Source organism: Falco peregrinus, chromosome 1, assembly GCF_023634155.1.
Source record: "Falco peregrinus isolate bFalPer1 chromosome 1, bFalPer1.pri, whole genome shotgun sequence".
NCBI classification, from domain to species: domain Eukaryota; kingdom Metazoa; phylum Chordata; class Aves; order Falconiformes; family Falconidae; genus Falco; species Falco peregrinus.
In genome coordinates this window covers 17,861,550-17,881,421 of record NC_073721.1, presented here as the reverse complement: position 1 = coordinate 17,881,421, position 19,872 = coordinate 17,861,550, and the positions used below count along the sequence as shown (strand labels likewise).

Here is a 19,872-nt window from a genome sequence, read left to right as displayed (position 1 = left end):
ATGCTGTTTGTCAGAGCTGACACTGCAAGGAAAGAATAGCGGAGAGCATCTTGCATCCCTTTCAGTGATGGGAACCCCAGGTGGTGCACCATCAAACGGGCCTCTGATCCGTGCGCAGCATGCTGGGCAGACCCTGTCCATAGAAGAGAGTCCCACATTTTGGTCGATCGAGCTATTACAGGATTTTTCCCAGAAGGAAACAACTTTATCATTTCCACTGACAAACGGGATGTTCACATGAAAACTTCTTTCTGCAGTCCTAGATAAAGGCAAGGATGTGCAGGTGTCCTAATCACCAGTACCAAGTGGGAACTGCCCACAAGCTCCTCTGCTGCTGTCTGTTCGCTAGCGGTGTGCTGTGGCCAAGGGATTTCTGCGTGACAGCACAGCCTAGGCCTGGCCCTGCTCAGGGTAAGTGCTGTGTGGGTCACAAACTCCTTGATGTACAGCGATCTCTTGGTCAGGTTCAATACATCAAGGCAACAAAATGCTAACTACTTTGAAATTCTGGAAGCGTAGTGATCAGTATGAAAAATCTCTTTCCATAGAACCAGGTGGTCTCCTGATTTATCAGCTGTTTTCATCTACTTTATAAAGTTTTCCTGAAAGCAAAATTGAAAAGGCATCCTTTAAAATGATTAGCTGATAAATGTGATGCAAGCAGACGTGCTGAAAAGATTACAAGATATGATTACAGGACCATCTTACCTAAAAGCTTACAGTTAACAAGTAGTTGCAAGAAATTACACATTTGTATTTATAGTAGTGGGTCTTTGGAATCAGATTCAGATTCTAAAGGAATGCTGTTGACTTTGGTAGGAAAGGGATGAAATCGAAGTAAAGCAAGAACAGCATAGTTTACAGTCAAAATTTGCTGCAGAATTGTGTTGATCTTTCAGGCCACTGCCGTGCCAGTGGCTTTTTCACTTGGGTTGTACATGTCAGTTTCACTGTGTGTTTAGCCACTGCATAATTTATCAGATCACTTGGCGGTTTCTGTGGCTATAATTTCTGTTAGGTAAAACACCACTGCATCTTCTGGATGCAAGTCAGTTCTGATCTTGTTCTTATGGAAAGCCCTTGTTAACACCCCACTACCATCAATATGTACTGGAAAAGAACCTCTCATCATTTGCTAGGATCTCTGGCAAAGAATGTGAAGCCTTAAACTGGTAACGATCAATTGCCTGTGGGATGATTAAACTCAGAATTTATTAATTGTCCTTCTGTTGCAGCCTAGTATTTGGTTTCACTAGTGAGCAAGTGTTGCTTGTGCCAGATGCTTCTGAGCAATATGTAGCAGATACCTTATGGAATATCTTTTATACAGAGTACATCTTTTTTTCTAATACCTGTTTATGGTTGATTTGGATGTGCTATAAGGCATGAGGATTCTTTTGGGTTTTTAGTACTTTATCCTGCTTAAACTAGTGTAGAATGTTATCTTTACCCCTATAAACATCTTTTCTTTGTATTGTGTTGCTGCGTGTCTTGATGGTGTCATCCTGTATAGTTTTATGGACAAAGTAGATAAAAATGAACACACTTGGACAGACATATGTTCATTTAAGCTAATATCCTGTTGCTGACAGTAGTTAGTATTGAATTTATACAGAACCCTGTGAGATAACAGCACGCGTTTCATGATACTTCCGCAATATCATCTCCCAACTTCCAGCAGCCATTTAAGAATTTACTTAACGCAACATACTTTTGATACACTTGACACATTAAATAGTCCTTGATATTTTTTCATTAATTTGTCCAGTAACTTTTTAAACCTGTGTAAGCATTTAGTATTACCATTCTACAACAAAGATTTCTGCAACTTAACAACACACTGTTAAGTACCATCTCCTTTTTAATGGCTTTTAATGACCTCTTGGTTTTGTTTTGGAGGAAAGAATACCTGTTGTCTTTGTTGTCCTTTTCCTGTTTTCTTATGTCTTGTAGTAGGGCAAAGGAGGGGAAAGTTGCACCACATCTACACAGGGTAGTAAAGCTGTAGGTATACCACAGAGTTTTACAGTTGGATAATTACATTTCAGAAGTCTTTCCCTAATATTGCCTAGCATTTGCTTTTCTTGAATGCTACTGAGCACTGAACCAGTGTTTTCATAGAACTGTTTTAACCTCAAGGTCTTGATCTTGAGTGGCAGTTTTCTGGCCTTTGACACATATTATCTTAGCATTCCTGAAATTTTAAGCATTTCTTCTCCAATGGTATATAAGGAAGATAGTAAATGTGACTGGCCAGCCAATATTATTATATGAGTGTTGTATAATAAGGCTAAAGAATACTTTTCACTTCTGTAATTGACATTGTCACTATTTGAAGTGGATGAGACACTGGCACCCTATCTGGCCATCTCTTGAGTTTTTCCAGTGGGGGAAAAAAATTAATCAGTGTATTTAAGAAGAGAAGAAATGGAGGTGCAAGCATCTCATTACAGGAAATACACCCTGTCTTTATGTAACTATTTCTGATGCTTAAGGGGATTACAGTTGCATTTGACTGGAAGGAAAAATTTTTATTAATTAAAATTAAATAATAAATGAGTATTCCAGTTTTCTAAACAGCCATTGAGATACCAGTATTTAAATACTGATTTGTGCAGCTCTTAAAGCAGTGTTGAGTAAAGATGAAACAAAGACATATTTTAATACAGTTTTCATAATATGCTAACACTTTGAAAACACTACACATAAGAAAGAGAAGTTGTCAAGAAACTTCTATTTTTCTTCTGAACTATGCTAAGGTACAGAAAATATTTTAGTTGTGAATCTGGCAGAACACAAGGTAAGGAATGACATTTAATTCATATTAATTACTATTTAAAATTCTTCACTTTAATCTTCATTAGTTTTATCTTTTCCTAAGTCTAAAACATGAACTTGTTTGCTTAACCATACATATATTGCATAGTCATGAAGAGTAGAATCTTCAGCCTGCCATTTTAAACAAATATCAAGTTTCTTCAGCAAAGCCAGTAGTTCAGGTAAAGTATTCAATGAATTAAGTATGACTTCTGGCAGGGTTTGGATTTAAATCCATTGACCACAATTCTTTAAGACCAAACGTTTAAATAACTATACAAAACCACAGATGATTGTTGCTGCTGCAGCTGGGGAACACATTTTCTCTTTATCAAGAGAAAGTGACTATATTTATAATGTAAGTACACCACACAGGCTAAAAACACGTATTTGAAAAACTGTAGGGATCTATTTCTTATTTCTCATGCTCACTTTTTACAGCTGTTGTAGCACGATAGGGACTCACCATTCACCTTAAGATCCCTTTATTCTGCCAGAGCAATGAAAAGCAGCTTTCGAACAAATGCATACCAGGCCTTGGGTGTCTAGACTGGTACTCACAGAGCAGTATTTCCCCTCCAGGTAGCCCAGGTACTTTGGGAGTTCAGAGAAATGAGGGTAGAAAGATGCTATTTTTATAAAAAAAACTGTGTTTGTAAAAGTATTGAAATCAGTGAGTTTTCTGTAAGACATTCTTACTTTCCTGTTCCCACTGATACAGAAGATCTGCAGATCAACCTGAATAAATTCTGGATGGAACACAAAACCCCCACAGATCATATTATAAGATAAAGCATAATTTCATATAAATGTTAACATTGCTTTGCATTTATGTTTACATTTGCCCACATAAGTATCACTATTAATGTTGGTATCTTCTTATGAAGAAATTATAGCTTCTTGGGAATTTAAAGGAAAACAGTTATTCCATACATTAAAGAATTTGTTTAGAAAACATGCTAAGGCAAGCGTAGCAGTGTTAAATAAAAAGTGAATATGGGGAAGTTTGGATTATCCCGAGCTTCTCCAATTATTTTGTTTAAAAGCTTTGCAAAAGGAATGAACTATGCAACCTGATACAGCTGCAGCAAAAAGCAAGACTACACTTATGTACGTACAATTTGAACACTCCTCAGTGAAGTATTAACCTGATGTCTGAGACAAGATTTTGAATCAGCAATTGTTGAAATGCTTTATTAATTGTTCTTTTCTTAATCTTCAGTGTCCAGACCAATCGTGCAAACAGGATTTGTTGGCTTACCTAGAACAGATCAAGCTGTACTCCCATCAGCTCAAAATCTGCAGTCAAGTTAAAGCAGAAATCCAGAATCTAGGTGGAGAGCTCATCATGTCTGCTGTAAGTAGAAAAATGGTATCCATTACTCTGTTAATCAAAACAAATCTTAAATTTGAGTTGTGCTGTCCTGTGCTCGTGAGAAGTTCCAGTGTAGTCCTGAATCTCTTGTTTTATTCCCCACTGTTTTTTGACTAAATTTCTTGGATTTTGCATTAATTTAAGAGTCATTAGCTCTGTTATAGGTAAGTCTTGTTAGCTAAGGAAAAGATACTGTTTATGATTTTGTGGAACTTTTATGCACTTGTCCTCAGCACAGATCTGATCACAGGCATTCATAGAATGCCTTCACATATTCTTTGATTGTTAGTGTTAATTACCTGTAGCATACGGGATTATGATTTCAAGACATGAAATCTGCTAAATGGTACAAAAAACAGGTACCAAAATCCTCCCACCCTACATTCTTACCATTTAAATACTTTCCTCTTTATAGTAACACTCACATTCATGCAGTCTGGAGTATGCGTATCACTAAAACTATTAGTATATTATATATAGTTTATGAACTAATCAGAGATGAAGCCTCTTATTGCTGATGTGAGATTTGAAATGCTGGTTTTTGTAGAATATTTTTGTTGAATATTCAAATGATAATTCAGAGACCATATTTAAGCCTCTGGAACCTACAGATAAGTAATTTTGAATTGAATGCATACCTTCTGAAGCAAATACCCATTTTCACTTGGGTTGTAAATTAATCAAGTTTATCTTCATTGTCTGTTTCTTCTTTCCTTTTACAAGCAGTTACATGAGTAGTTGGGGTTAATAAAGCGAGATGTCACCATTTCATGCCCTTTGTTGCACGTTAACTGCTATCAAGTCTCTCAACTTCCCTATGTTGTCTTAAATCTACCTGCAGTGGTCCCACACAGCAGAAATCCATGTATCCCTCTGTGCTTAGAAACCTTGTTTCAGTATTTCACTCTTCCACTCATCTGCACATAAGCTGTTAACGTCTTTCTTAGAGCACTAGTGCTTTTTACCCCAGTTTCTGTGCTTCTAACATGCAGAGGTGCAGAGAGAGAGAGAGACTCATCTGCCACAAACATCACGCAGAGCACACTACAGCTGTGCAAGAACAGCAGTGCCGCAGATACTGACTGCAGTCTGGTCTGACAGGCTGCTGGCCACCCACTTCAGAGCCAACAAGAATTGGGCTGTCTCTGTCTTTTCCTCTCTGGGACCTCTCATTTGGGACTTCTTCTCTGGAACTGTGTCTCTCTAGACAGTCTGTGATTTTGTGATCTGGTAGAGGTTTATTATTTGTCTTTGGCATTCTTGTGTCTCTGTGAAATCTGGAAATCAGATTAGCTAACTAGTAGGTTAAAAAGTTACTGGAGCTGACAAATGAACAAATATGCAACACAGATAAATCTTATTTGCTTACAAAACTAGTAAGATGCAACTTCTTGCACATCACAATGTATATCTGATTTGAATTGTCCATTGCTTTGGCACATTTGGATTCACATGGATCCTTGACATTCAAAAATCGCATACCACCCGATACATATGATCTGTAATTTTCCTGGTCCTGCGTCCTTCACTGAGCGCAAATTATTAGGGGATTCACTGCAAGAAAATTTGGAAGCCTAGTTTGGTTCTTGCTCTTTTTTTTCTCCCACTGTAATGATACTCACATTGTTTTCTTTGCCATTTTATTGTGTCACCCATATGTCAACAGTAGGAAGGACATAATCCTTTCACAAAAAATTTACTTCTAAAAATGAAAAACAAAACTTAATTTATAATCCCAGAAGGTTGACTATAGATCTTAATCCTCTTTCAAGAAAGGAGGATGAGTACAAGAGATTGCGTGCATCCAGAAACTCCAGGAAAGCAATTACTTGCTCAAATAAATGCGTAACTCAGTCCCTGTTCAATAAACACTCTTAAACAGGAGCTTAGCTTCGAGTCAGTGGAAATTAAAAACATGTTTATAGAGTCGTGGACAGTTTTGGAAGTGTGATGTGTAGTCAAGGTGAGATGCTGTAAATTCTGGTTGATACTGTGTTAGAGCAATCTTGGAAGACGCTCCAACAGTGACTGTAATATTTATTCTTTAAATACGGCCGATGTGGTTAGGCCTATAAAAAAGAGGAGAACTGCCAGCCAATGCTCCCAGAGATCTCCCAGCCAAAGCCTTTTAAAGTCAGTGGAGCCATACCGGGTTGGTATTAGTGGTTCTAAAAAGTTTTAGAGAATTAGAAAATAACCCAAAATATCTCCCTGATCTAAATGTCTGCTAGTGAGAAGGGGAGGGCATTACTGGTTGACTGTGCTCAGCTGTCCCTTTACAATTAAAATTGTGGCTACATGAAAGTGCAACCAAAGCAAACTGTGATGGCTTTCCTATCAGGCTTGTCCTAATCTATATGTAAATGAACTATTTGTGTTTAACTTGCTTCAATTTTAGAAGAATATAGGAATTTAAACTATGTCATATGGATAAAGTGATAAGCAGAGAGGGAGAGAAATTCACTACTGATAGAAAATGGCTGATAAGTGAACTTCTTTTTTTAAAAGCTAGAGCAAATTCTGGCTTTGAAGATCCATGTGGAGGCTATAGAATTTGATCATGTAGGTTAGCTGGCCTTGGAAAGTAACAAAATCCAAAGTTCTGCATAAGAAAGCACAGAGGTGTTCTCACCCCTCACCTCAGGGAGCATAGTAAGGGAAAAACTCCATAGAAGATACATGGACAGAATATCTATGTCCTGATTGTCCAGTATCTCTTTAGACAGATGAATTTTAGTGTTCTAGACAAAGCAGGGTTTTTATGGTTTATGCAACACTACTAAATCTTCAGACTTTGTTCACATAAAATCAATAGCAAAGTTATTTTTTCAAGCAGCCAGAAGTGTAGCTGGAATAGGATTATATTCTCCCTAGTCCTGCTATTCTTATTTACCTATTTATCCTAATAAAGAATGAGAATCAGAAAAAGAGACATCAGGCATGATTAAGGAAAAAAAGAGTGCATGCCCTTGGAGACAGTAAAGTTTTCATTATTTATTAAGTAAAAAAACTCAGGAGTCTCAAAATACTGTATCCGTCATCTGGGTAGTGAAGATCTGCTATGGGAGAAAATGCATTAGGAAGAATCACACTTCTACAGGTTGCTACATTTTTTGCTTTCACTGTTTCCCTGTGATTTCTCTCTTGTACCCCTGTACGCTCAAGATAACTACCTGATTCTTGGTCCTCCCTCAGCTGTCATTTGCTCCTCACAATTCCCTTTTGTTATCTCCTGTCTCCTTCAGGAGCTGTGATAAGTGTATGCAAACAGAAGCACTGAGGAGGAAAGCTTCTCTCTTGTGAGAAATTACAGATTTCCACATTTCAGGTGGTTAATAACAGCTTCCACACTGGCCTAGTAGACTTCGCTGCACAAAAAGTGAGAATGAATGAGCAACTGGTGACAGACCACAAATCCACACATTAAAAAAAGCACTGCTGTATGGATGTAAGATGGCACTTACATCCACCCCACACTTCCCTTTCTCTGACAGTAACTGTGCACAAGGATCGCAGATTTAGATCAGCCTCAAGGAATTTTAAAGTTTCTTTCTCACAAGAAGAGTAGCAGTTCATGAAAAAAAATCCTCTGTTGAAGCTTAAAGACAAAGACTGAGTAACGAATAGAGGGATATAGTCTTATTCTATCTCATGCTTGTAGATAAAGAAAGAACTGCCTCTTGAAATAGAGCTGTCACATCATCTGTCTTACCAGGATCTTCTTCTGGGTGAAGCTACGGAGGAGGAAGTAAAAGTAGTCGTAAAATGGCATTGCAGATTAACCTTATGTACTACTACTATATAATAGTGGTCCGCAGTGCCACGGTATATGGGCACCGTACCTCTGTCAACAGGAAAATGGATTCCCAGCTACAGAAGCACTGTACCTAAGGAGGTGCTGGGGGCTGCCAGCATAGTTCAGCTCACCACTTACTCCCATGACAACAAAGAGCATTATGCATATGAAAAAGTATGTTGTAACCCACAAACATAGCTCATAGTTATTCATTCTCTATATCACATTATCTTCAGTTGTTTTTCACCTATGTCCCCTGTGCCCTCATCCTTGTCTTCCCTATAAAACTCACCTGACAACCTGTCCTGGAATGTTTTTTACTTAAAACTAATACCCCTGCCATACCATAAGGGTAGGTTAACTCGGCCAGTTTCCCTGGGCCAGCTTTGGGGAGTATCCAGCTGACTGTTCTCTTGAGCTAGCGGCTGGCTGACTTTAGGCCATATAGCCTTGTAGTCTGTTACTGCACGTCTGGGGACACCCGCCTGTCTCACTGTACCTTTATTCTAGTGGCACAGTCAGGCTCAGAGCCCCAGTTACGGTGGTTATAAAGGGTCATGTCCATAAAAAGAGAGGAAGAGATGTGTGACTCATTAGCTTCTAATTCTTCATACACTGTGGGGCTTTTTGCATTCATTAAAAATTCCTTGATCAGTTATTTAGTCTTGCTCCTGTGAAATACTTAATTTTTTTTAAATAATGTAGCTAGCATTGCAAATTTGTGCTGCACAAGTGAAGATGGTGAGGATTCAGTAAGTCTTCACTAGGTGTGACTGAACAGGAAGTGGACAGTGCCTTCTAGTAATTAGAATAAATTTGTGCTTCTTCAGGCATAAAATAATGGGGTAACATTTGCAGTACGCAGATTGACAGTAATTACATATATTTATGTAGATAAGCTGATAATTCATTTACAAGTACTGCACAATGATAGGCTTGCACGTTGCCAGCTTGCTTTTTTCCCAGCAGTAGCTTTAAATAAAGAGAAGTGTATCACAGGGCAGAAAATTAACATATCTTATATGTAAACATCATGCTGTCTGGTTTCCGCGAGGCAATTCTGTTTTGTGCTATTTATAGTCATTATCTTGTATTTCATTTTATATTTTATTTGGTAAGGGAAACAAAGCTTTTTGGCCTTAAAAAGGAAACAGAAATCTGGACAGAGTTCTCAGAGTGACAGTATTACAGAATTTGATAAATAGCAGAGAAGAGATCTCTCAGGTTAGCCAGCCTTACCTGTGCACTGAATGCTGTTTCACTCTTTTCCTGGAAATGTCTCATTTGATTTATCTTTGACTCTTCCTGTTGGTATCTCAAGAACCAGACTTACTTAAACAGTGATATAAATCCACTTTTATGTAAATGTAGGTGCTTTAATACTTCTAACTTCATGCTTCAAGGCTAGATTTAAATGTCTGTTGCCCTTGCTGAGTTAACCACTGAGTTCCCATGCCAGTTAAATCAGAAGTTGCTTGCATGATATTGCTATGAACATGTTTCAGCTTTGAAGGCTATGCTGCAGGGAAAAACGCACGGAGTCAAAGCTATAAGCTGGCAGGTAGAAAAATATAAGGTAGGTACTTGTGGCTGCCACCAGGCTGACACAGTCCAGATCCTTGGATAACCATACCTCAGGAAAATCATGTCTTGGCTAACATGTGAGCATGGTGGCAGCTGCCAAGCTGCTCAACGCCTTCGTTACAGTTGGGAGATTTTCAGTTACTGCCAGAGAGGAGCCACGCAGCAAGAGCTGGCATTTTGCTGAACCCTTTGAAGAGCTGCTCCTTTGGCAGGGGAGGGGAGGGGGAGCAGTGCATTTCCATTCCTTTTAAGGGTTCCTGTTCGGGTTTGCCTTTTCCTCCTAAAAGAGAAGTCAAGATGGGCAGAATGGCTTCCCAGCTGCAGCTCCTGTAGGACTGAAGAATGGGAACAAAGGGCTAAGCAGCAAGCGGGGCAATCGTATTGAAATACTAGCTACTGTAACAGCTCACTTGATTTAAGACGGTTTGTTCCACTGACTTCAGTATCGCTGTCCTGCTTTTACTGCTGTGTGGCCTTCGGTGAAAAAAATTATCTTTTGCCTTGCTTTAAGTCCATAGCTGCTGTTCTGACAAAGCTGGTGCCTGCGTGTGCCAGAGGCAGAGCCACTGCTCCTTGTTCAGCCAGTTTGTTTCTCCTTGCTGGTATTTCTCCATGTCATTGGGAACTTTGGTCAGTTTGCTTGAAACTGCTGCTTGTAGAGCCTGAACACTATGCATAAAATTACTTCTTAAATCAGTATTTGATTCTGAAAATGCTAATTTTCTAAGTTGACATCAGCCCCTATGAGCTAGTAAACTATTGTAAAATTTTCTGTTACTGAGAGTTGACAGAAATGTTTCACTGTGTGGGGTTTTTTTTATGTAATAATACTACTACATCTTCCACTGCTTTTGCCTAGTGTATGCTGGTAGGTGTGTATACAGAGCTCCTGGCCTTTGGAAGCAGAGCAAGGGGTATATTTTTTCCTATTACTCACAGACAGCTCAGTTGCTGTTGCTTTCTGAACAGCATCTACTGAGAAGAACAGATTTAAAGCAGCAAGACTTATTACTGGTAATGTACGCTACAAGACATTTAAGTTTTCCTAATAATAATTACTTGTCTAATTAGCAAAATAAGGATGTATTTTATAGTTCTTAGCCTCAATGAATGTAAGATTATTGCAACAAGCACTCCATTTCTTCACAAACTAAAGCAACTGATGGAAACAAGCAAGGAAAAGATTTATATTAAACCATTATTCTCTTTTTGTCAAGGAACTTTTTTAAAAAAATAGTTTCATTTTCTTAAAACCTTCCTGCAAGTGAAAACAGCAGTACTTCGGAGGGACTGAGCTAACCACTTGTCTAAGCATATGTTCCATTATGGTGTTTCAGGGAAACAGTTTTACAGTACTTCATGTAATTTCTTTATCATTTAACTTGGACACAGGGCCTGGCCTAATTAAAGGACTCAATGTCAGTTCTTTGAATCTTGCATAGCCTGAAGCAGATTGTGGTACTGGTTAGTTACTTAGTTCATCAGCTTCAATTTCCCCACCTGAAAAAGGGTTAAAAGGCAGAACAAACCCCACATACCTTTGACGTGTATAACGTAAGACAGGCAGACAGACAATGGAATAGCCACATTTTTAGGAAAACTCAGCTCATTGAAAAATAATCACCCCCACATTATCCACCCAAATGGTGAGGCAGATTTCCCAAGGCCAGTTCCACAAATTGGGATGTATCCCAAAGGGAGAGCATGGCAAAGCAGAGGTGAGCAAAATGCTGAGGGAACATTTTCCAGTAATGGGAAAACAGAATTGCAATGGCAAGTCTCCCTTTGGCTTAATTTTATATGTAACTGTACTGGAGCTGAATCCATGACAGATTCTATGTAGTACCTGGCATTTACATGAAGAAACATAGTAGTTAATGAAGTGCTTCCAACTCCTGAAATTTTTCCTAGGCTTTCTTGAACGCCCATCTTTTGGTGCGACTATCCGTTTTCATTAAAATCAAATTATCACAATGCTGGGTGGAGAAAAAAATGTGGAAATGTAAATATCCTCAGCTCAGGAAACAAGGCAAGTAACTAGTGGTAATATCCTGGCCCAGGACAAGGAAAACACTGAGTTCTTCAATGGTCAGGATTTCACTTAATAATTTACCTCGTTTTGGATTGGTTTGTTGTTTTTAATCTTAAAGGATTAAATCACTTTATCTAGCAACCTTAGTAAAAGAACCATAAAATAATTCACAACAGCAAATTGTTACAAATAAAGAAAAAAATGTAATAAGTATTTTTTACCTTAAATGCACCACTACTCAGATGCTCACTCTACTCTTCATAGAAATGTAGAATTCATGTTTTTTTCAGAAGTAGCTGCCAAAGAAAGAGAAATTCAGTCTTAGTCTCTCGGTATAGTGTAACAAAGAAAACTTGCTTCTAGGCATGTATTTAAACCTAGCGGTTCAGTTAAGATTAACTTTTAATAACCGACCTTGTTTCCGAAAGAATTTTAAGTTCAAACTTCCAATGGTGATTAAAAAATTGTGTATTTGATTTTACTTTTTTTTTTTTACTTTTTATTCTTACTTTTCACCTGTATGAAAAATGAACGTCTGGCTGAACTGTAAATAGGACTCGGGAGATTGTAAACAGCCAATTGTTAAATCTGTGCTCAAACAGTAAAACCTCAGTTCCCTGCAAAAAACCCCGAGACTCACACAGACCAATCGAGAGTATCACAGCTGGGGTTCTAGCAGACTGGCACGTTGCATACCAAGAAATATTTTGTGAGTATTCTTTTGCATAGTTTCTTACAGCTTTATTCCAGCAGGCACTTTTCTGCCACTTCTTTGTGTCAAAGAGACAGTGTCTGCAGATCTGTGCAAAGAGTGTGAGTGGGAGAGCGAGAATGCTGTGAGAATAAGGAAATTCAGTATTTAACTGCTACAGAAACAACTCCTACTGATACATGCCAAGGCAAGCATTTCTTAATACACTGAACAGAAAATACTTTGACAACGGAAGTTTCTTTCAGTTCTAAATCGTGATTTTCTTAATCGTTCTGAATATTAAATAAAAACAACTGACCTAGCAGTTATATTGTTAAACTTCTTATAGTCATGGATTGCTACTACTGCCAAGACATTAAATTATTTTATTGAAAATGTGAAAAATATAATGCATGTAAACAATTTGAAAATAAAGTTTCAAAATTTAGTTTTTTCTGAACTGTCTTTTCTACAGCTTTGTTATTCAGGGGAAGGTTTGCTTTACTTGCACACAGGACTCATTACAGAAGAGAAATGCACATGCTGGAGATGAGTTGATTTCAGCATGATTTGGGTGATCAGTATGTTGGTTTTTTTAAAAATACTATCTTCAGGTCTGCATCTTCTGTTTCTCACCACAGTGTGAAGTTTACAGCAGTTACAGAATCGTTCTGTATTCCTTTTGCAATGGAAACAAAGTACTAACAGAGGACAGGTGACATTTAAATGAGGAAAGAGATGGCAAGGGATGCTTATCCTAAGTCCTTTAAGAATCACTGTCTCGACTGACAGTCAGAGCAGTGAAATGTGGAGGCTGGAACATTGTAGATCCATGGCAAGTGCTGAAAGAGCCAAAGTGGGAGTCACACGAAAATAAAACTGCTTTTAGGTTGGGGTTGGTTTGTTTGGTTTTGGTAATGAATCTTTACATATCACTTGCTACACATTTACAGGTTTGCAGCTCCACCTCTAAATGAAATGAGCTTAAATGCTCAATGAATATTTTATTAATCTTTCATTTATGCCATTTCATTTCATCAATTTTCCTAGATATGTTACACGACCTTGAAGAGGCTGCTGAATAGCTGAGATAAAAGCATCCAAGTGAAGACAGTCCTCGAGTACATTAGATTTATAGAAGAACAATAGATTTACACCAAACTCTATAATGTTACTGACATTGAAATATAAAACCAGCTGCTCTCTAGAGACAAAAAAAAGATGAAATGTATGGCCTTATTCTTACCATCTGTAGTACATGCCCAAGAATATCTTCTAAAAGCTGCTCCAAAATTTTGCATGAAGAGATATCTCCACACCCGCAACCCGCATCCCCTCATTTTCTGTACAGAAGAGTAGTGTGAGATGCATCCAGAGAAGTGAGGGGAATGTGGACACCAAGACGCTGCAAGTAACATGGATAGCCTAAAGGGCAGCATTAAGCCTCACTGTATTTCATTGCCTATGCAGAGAGGCCGAGAGCAAAGCAGAATTAATGGTGGTTGCTGCCTGTCCTGACGCACACCATCTACTCCCCCCAGCACCGCCGCTGTGCAGCAACACCCCTAATTTAAACAGCCTTAGTGTTGACAGGTCATCTGCTTTTCAGCAGTGGCTCTTTTGAATATTTTTATTTCAGGTATCTGTTTCTGAAAGCCTGTTTGTATCTCAGAGCATCTTTTGTAGAGCTTAAATAGTATGGCAGAGGTTCAGTTTTCTACCGGCACAGTAAGGGGGCAGTGAATTAAGCCACTTCCATTTGGTACATCTGTACAATTGGGTTTATAATTCAGTCTTCAGATTTTCAGCATTTAAAATGCCGGAGTTAATAGGTGTCCACTGCTCAGAGCTCATCTCAGACTATGAGGCTAACATGCCACATATTGTTTTGTAATTACAACCTCACCAAATCAGAGAACCATGAATTTTACTTATTATTTGTTTATAGTAGATATGTATGATTATAATTTAAGAAATAAAAACACAGTTTTCTTGATCACAATGGTTTGGTGAAGGAGCTGCGGACTGTTCCGCAGCCACGGCCATTTTGTAGAAGGAGCTACAGATGTCAGAATGGGTGGTAACTAACTTCACTCTGCAGAGAATAGGAAAGGCAAGTAAGTTGTAACAGTCTCCTGAAAAGATTCCACTTTATTGTCCATATTTCACAGTATACACTATAGAGTCACAATAAAAACTGGATGAAGCTTTGGGATAACCTTTATCCTGCTTGGATGCTGCTAACAATTTATTCTAGAAGCTTTTTCCCTTCCCTGCAAACAGATTTTTTTTTTTTTCTCCCCACTCCTGGAGCAGCAGTCACTGGACCTGCCACTGACACCCCAGCCCACCTTGCTGCCCTGCCTGCAATCCTGGCATCGCTCTAACTCCAGGCAACTTTAAAAAAAATGGAAGGATTACAGACACTGAAGTCACTAAGAAAGCTCAGTAAAAAAGCCTGCCCTTTAAAGCCTATACATCTTCTGCCACCGAACCAAAACTATCTTTTCTTTTGCCCCCCCGGCACGCAGCAGCTTCATAGTGGTGTTACTACACAGCCAGTGCTAGAACAGTGAGTGCACATGATGCCACCGATACTGACCGTTGTTGGGGGGGTATTATTCAAAGCTCCTAAGAAGCTGTCAAGATCATGGTGTTGTCAGCCATTCATAGAAAAACAATAGATTAAGAAAATTTTGTGTATGTGCACATGTCTGTGTATAATTAATCCTCCAGTTACTATGAAAGAAAACGGTTCACAGCAAACTTTGTGTCTCTCCCCTTCTTCCTTCTAAACAAATAATATACATCGTGACAGTAAGTATTCAGCAGTTTGAAATTTGAACAGGACACCAGTTCATCTGGCAGTGAGCTAACGCTACACCACTGGTCAGCCTCCCTAGGATAAGGGGTGCATGAGGGACTGCAGACGTATCAGGAGCGTAACGACAAGCCCTCTGAGCAGAGTACCTTACTGACAGCCTTGGAATTTATAAACTGTTTGGCTTAAAAGCAGGATCTGAAATAGGCTTGGAGGTCACCATGTGCTTTAAACTTCGTGTCAGATCGTATCAGACACACTGTGTTGTACTGCTAAACCTAGCGAGGGACTAGGAGCCTGCCTCCCTGAAGGCCCCCAATACACCTACCTTCTTCTGTTAAAATACTGCCATGCAAAGATCACATGCCTATTACAAACGAAATCCTTTCTAAAAAGCTCACATGCTGCAGCAAGGAATGAACTTCAGAGGCCACCTTTTCCTGGAGTATAGAGATGAAAATTCCAGTTCGCTATTGCAGACGTGTGCATTCAACCAGACCCCTTAACTATTTTAACTTTCGGGCAGGGGGGTGGGAATTAAAAGGATTTTTTGGCACTCCCAGAGGGAAGCAGTAAACAGGATCTGAACTGGCAGAAAAACCTGCCAGTTAATAGGTGTTTCCAAAATGCAACTAAATGCAGCCCCTTGGCTGCATTTTTATTACTACCTTATTTGTGTGTATGTGTACAAAGCGTTAACACAATCAACATGAAGACAGACAATAACATTCCTCTCACCTGATCAAATCATGAGACCTGGCAAAGGGGGAAAGACCTTGAACCTCTCACAACAACTCAGTTTGCAAATCTGCATCTCGCAAAAGACTACGCAGTTAGGCTGACTGACAAAGTGCAAGATCATTTTCCTTCTAAAACCAATGGCCCTTTTAAAGAACTAACTACCTTACTTTTACAGAAGACAAATGTTTCAACGAAGAGGATGTTTAGAAGTGGAAATGTTGGCTTTCCAGTTATATAGAGTAATCCTACTATTTTTACATTCACATCACAGGTGGGCTGCCTCAGTGTTAGTATACATGCAAGTGACAAATATTGCTGAACAAGGTGCTTGCAGTATGTCAGTGCATGCACACACACTTGTACGTTCTCTGTGTGTGCATGTACACACGTTTGCGTGCATTCACACATGCTCTCTATAAAGTAGACTGTCTTGCATTTGAAGTTTATATATTGCCCTAAAATCAATACTGTTCTCATCCTGGCACACTGACAGAAGTTTGGCTTTTAACACTCCTTTTCCCTGTTTTGGGGAAAATGCCGTACAATGGTAGGCAACCCGGCAGAATTTATTTAAATAATATTTATAATAACCAATATTTCTAAAAAAAAATTGCTTAAGTATTAAATACTAAGTAATAATAAATATGTAAAACTTTCTTAAAGGTATTCAGACTGGAGATTCCTTTCCAAATTGAAATAGTCAGCCTTGTAATTAAATAGGAGTGTGGTGTCTTCTTCCAAGGTAAAAGGCTACTCATTTAGGTCACTGAGATGATTTATGCTAATATTTGTCCCTGGCAGTTCTTTGGTGCACTGTGACAACAGCAAAGGTACCTTTATGTTGAAGGAGGAAGACAGTCCTTATTTCAAGCAAATAAATCAGAAAGAAATACAATGGTACAAAAAGCACTGTGCTCAAAATGAAATATGGCATAATTCAGCTTAGCTGGCCCTGTCAAAGTGTCCCATACGACCAAAATCAAATTGTAAACTTTTAACATAAAATGGTATCATTTTTTCCTGTTTGAGTGCACTGGACACATGACAATACTTTCTAAGTGCCCAGGGTGGTATGCAATGCCTAACACACACAGCTGTAGCAGATGTACACAAGTTCTCTGCTCTTGGATTTTAAGACCACAAGACATGGAAGGACACCCGCCATCACACACACAAACACACACACACACTCTCACATGCACACAGACACAGTTCCTCACCTTTTGTGTGTTTGTTGTTCCTGTTACTTCTGAAATGATGAGCCTGATCAGTGTTTTGAGACCAAGAGAAATGAGAGCCTTTTTCTCATTTCCAAGGGCTGAAGTGATGCTGATGGCCAATTACAGGCATCAGTTCCTTTGCCGGTGTTGGGCTTTTGTCAAATACTTGTGCTTGTTCTTGGTTTTGTCAAGCCACAACCCCCAAGATCATAGCTCTCCCCGTCAGAGCAGTAACTCATCACAGGATCTTATTTGCTGTTTGCACAGTACAAGCAGCCTCTAGCTTGGCTGCCAGCCACTGGGGCTGAGGAAGCGGTTAAGACGGTGAGGAGTCCCCAGCACTCTGCTCTCAGCCCACAGATACTGTGCAGCATGCAGGCCTCAAACGTATAAAGGGAGCAGTGCCATCTGAGTTTGTGTTACATTAGAGAGCAGGGTGGCAAAGCCAACCTGCTTGTTAAAGCTGGCATTTCTTTGTTCCAGTTAGCAGATTTTCAGTTTGAATGAAATGCACAATTTCCTATTGCCGTGAGTATCGACGGAAAATGCCTTTGCTCTAACACTTGTACGCCTATGTGGTATGCAGCTGAAGATGGTAGGAGGTGATGGGGATTAGTTTGTTACACATTCTGCCTCTTAGGTTAGCACTCCTTAAAACAGTTTGAGGCCACACAATCATTGCAATTTCTGTGTACTGTCCTGTTCTTAATTACCCTTAGAAATCTTGGCCACTGACTGAGACTAGGTTCAGCAGCTCTGACAAAACCAGCCACTTCAAGTATCCCAGCACTGATCAGGAGCATGTGTGGGAGCCTGGAATATGACAGGAGCAGCTAGAGACTTTGCTTAGTGCTGATACGAAGGAAGTAACGGGTCACATTTTCACAGCTTTTCTTTGAGTTGGTTTCATTACTCATCAGTACTAATTGCAACGAGACCCTGCAGGCAAGCATCATGAATGCTTGTTTTAAAAAAACAATAAACTACCTATATAACCATTTATATCCTATCAGCACAAATTTCTGCATATCACTTTAAGCCTGAGCAGTGGAACATGAATATAATCACAGAATCATTTAGTTTGGAAAAGGCCTTTGAGATATTCCAAGTCCAACCATTAACCCAGCACTGCCAAGTCCATCACTAAACCATGTTGCCAAGCACTGCATCTATCTGTTTGTTAAACACCTCCAGGGATGATGACTCCACCACCTCCCTGGCAGCCTGTTCCAATGCTTGACAACCCTTTCAGTGAAGAAATTTTTCTTAATATCCAATCTAAGGATCAGACTCACCAAGGGAAAACAAAGAAATTAAGCTTCAGTATGGTAGACTTACTTTTTAACCATTGTTTATTCCTAGGCATATCGTGATTAAAAGAAGACTGGCTTCCTAGGCTAATATTTCTGTTTCTTATTACAGTTGGATAGCGTCACATCACTAATTCAGGCTGCGAAAAATTTAATGAACGCTGTGGTGCAGACAGTGAAGATGTCCTATATTGCATCCACAAAGATTATCAAGATTCAAAGTCCTACTGGCCCACGACATCCTGTTGTGATGTGGAGAATGAAGGCTCCAGAGAAGAAGCCCCTAATTAAAAGAGAGAAGCCAGAAGAAATCTATGCGGCTGTCAGAAAAGGTTCTGCAAAGAAGAGAATTCATCCTGTTCAAGTAATGAGTGAATTTAGAGGCAGAGAAATAGTCTAATATTCTGCCACTTTTTGTGTTCGTCTCTTGAATTTCTGATGATTTTTACTCCTTCCCCCAACTTAATAGTTATATATGTTAATGTTTTGCTTTTCTCTACATCTGTAAGATAACACTTAAATTATTTGAAAATGCTGTTGGATTAATTAGAAGCACACAGTTGGAAAAAAAAAAAAAAACAAACCCAAAAACCCCCCCACAAACCAACCCGTTCTCTTGCAGTGACAAACTATCATGTCTTTATACTGGCATGTTTTCAGCAGAGCACTTTGAGTAATACATTATGGGGCTGGTTCTGTAGCTGGGAAAGAGGATGCAATGTGCCGGCCTGCCCAGAGTCATACTGCGCTTGCTAGGGTTAGGCATTCCTTCACCGGGGATGAAGGTGGCCACTACTCAATGGTATGCATTTTATGACATACAGTTTTTAAACATTATGCTATTAGGCCAGAGCCTTTAACAGCACCATTACATTGTGATCAGATCATCTGGATTGCTTGTGCTAGGTGAAAGTCTGGGCCCTCAACTCGTATCTAGATTGAAAGACCTAAAGATCTCCCCCCGTCCAAGGCCCAGCCTTGGAAACGTAAGTTTGAAAATGTTTGATGAAACCCCAAAAGTGTTAAAACAACATGGATGTAATAGCGTAATAAAAAAAGCACTGACTTCAACACAGCAGCAATAATAGCTCTTTAAAAGGCCTTTTGAAGCATTAACATTAATCTGTGTTCTGCTTCCTACTCTGTTCTGTGAGCCCTAATAAATCTGTTACATTTGGAAGTTCAGATAAATCAGATGTTAACAATAAAAAACTTCTAATCACTGTACAAAAGAACAAATATGAGATAAATCATTATTCCTAGATTAGTGTGTGAAATAGATGCATATCTTGAATCTTAGGAATTATGAGATTTTTGCAAGGTAACTGTAGCGATTTAAATTACCTATGACAGCAGAGTCCTAAATGCAGGACTCTGCCAGTAAGCGACTTGCTAAATGGCTGCGCTGTATCTCAAAGTATGTAATAAAGGTAAGTGCTGTTAGCCTGTGATCACCACCAGGTTTCTGTAAGATACTCTGAGAAA

General features: G+C 39.1%; 1 protein-coding gene across 3 annotated transcripts in view; it reads left to right on the top strand.

The window, feature by feature from the left end:
• The window catches only part of CTNNA3 (catenin alpha 3), a 500,914-nt gene extending 481,939 nt beyond the window's left edge, over nucleotides 1–18,975 (top strand). For all 3 annotated transcript variants that reach the window (XM_005235159.3, XM_027783430.2, XM_027783431.2), the window contains 2 exons: nucleotides 4,040–4,174; nucleotides 18,500–18,975. In XM_005235159.3, the coding sequence (XP_005235216.1) occupies nucleotides 4,040–4,174; nucleotides 18,500–18,787 (423 nt within the window). In that variant the 3' untranslated portion in view covers nucleotides 18,788–18,975. The remainder of the gene's footprint in view (nucleotides 1–4,039; nucleotides 4,175–18,499) is intronic.
• The last annotated feature ends 897 nt before the right edge of the window (nucleotides 18,976–19,872 follow it).